Genomic DNA, 932 nt, shown 5'->3' with positions numbered 1-932 from the left:
AGGACTTTTATAATGATAATGTTTAAAAGAACAGCGTTTATAATATGTTTATAATAATGTCCTTGCTCAAAAGTATTCTTTTCCACAAAAAAAAAAAACTTACTTTCCCCAAATTTACAGTAATATAACAGTAGTGTAATTTGCAACGGATGTTTTATCCACAAATGTAAAACCTACTGGGCCCGTGACAGCTTGTGTGATCAGCTGGATCAAATTCTTACCGAAAATTAACTCGGTGATGCCTTTGAAAATGATTTATCTACTCTAAAACAAGACAAAACCAAAATGGTTCAAAACAAAGACATTTCCCCTTCTAAGGTCTGTTAAAATTCAGCCTTGGAGAGAAAATAGCTGCTTTTAGGCAGTGAAATCTGAGACATGTTTTTTGCTTTTCCCTCAGGATCATAGAAATGAACAACCACAGCCCCCCTCTCACTTTCAAGAGATTTCAAGCCATTGTAAATCGACTCGAACTTCCCAGGAAACCATTGCCGACCATCACTCAAGAGCAGATGGCCAGGTGTCGGACGCAGATCTTGGACAATCATGATGAACGTTATGGCGTACCCTCTCTCGAGGAGCTGGGTTTTAAGACTCAGGGTGACAGCTCACATGTATGGAAGGGTGGTGAGACTGAAGCCCTGGAAAGATTAAATAAACACTTGGACAGAAAGGTGAGACATGGTGAACTTCATAAAGTTAAATAATTTAGAATAGGTTTTAATAATGACTGTTGTCTACTTAATTATTAACAAGAAATACAGTTATGTATTTTTAAATAAAATGTAGTTGTTGTTTTTTTTAACTCCAGTGTATTTCTAGAGCGTAATAATGAATGAATGGTTATATATATATATGTCAGAATAGTTATTTTTAATTTTTATTTCTTTTTCTTTTTTTAATATTTGATTGAATCATGTTATTTTGATGCA

The 932-nt window shown here is 34.2% G+C and overlaps 1 protein-coding gene across 1 annotated transcript in view; it reads left to right on the top strand.

Moving 5' to 3' along the window:
* The window catches only part of LOC107578236 (cryptochrome-2-like), a gene marked incomplete at its 5' end in the record, with an annotated part of 4,829 nt that overhangs the window by 2,166 nt on the left and 1,731 nt on the right, over nucleotides 1-932 (top strand). Inside the window, 2 exons of the mRNA XM_016264209.1 lie at nucleotides 401-674; nucleotides 812-825. Coding sequence (XP_016119695.1) covers nucleotides 401-674; nucleotides 812-825 — 288 coding nt within the window. The remainder of the gene's footprint in view (nucleotides 1-400; nucleotides 675-811; nucleotides 826-932) is intronic.

The sequence above is a fragment of the Sinocyclocheilus grahami genome, unplaced genomic scaffold (genome assembly GCF_001515645.1).
Source record: "Sinocyclocheilus grahami isolate Dianchi unplaced genomic scaffold, SAMN03320097.WGS_v1.1 scaffold9388.1, whole genome shotgun sequence".
Taxonomy (NCBI): domain Eukaryota; kingdom Metazoa; phylum Chordata; class Actinopteri; order Cypriniformes; family Cyprinidae; genus Sinocyclocheilus; species Sinocyclocheilus grahami.
This window is presented reverse-complemented; position numbering and strand designations above follow the sequence as displayed.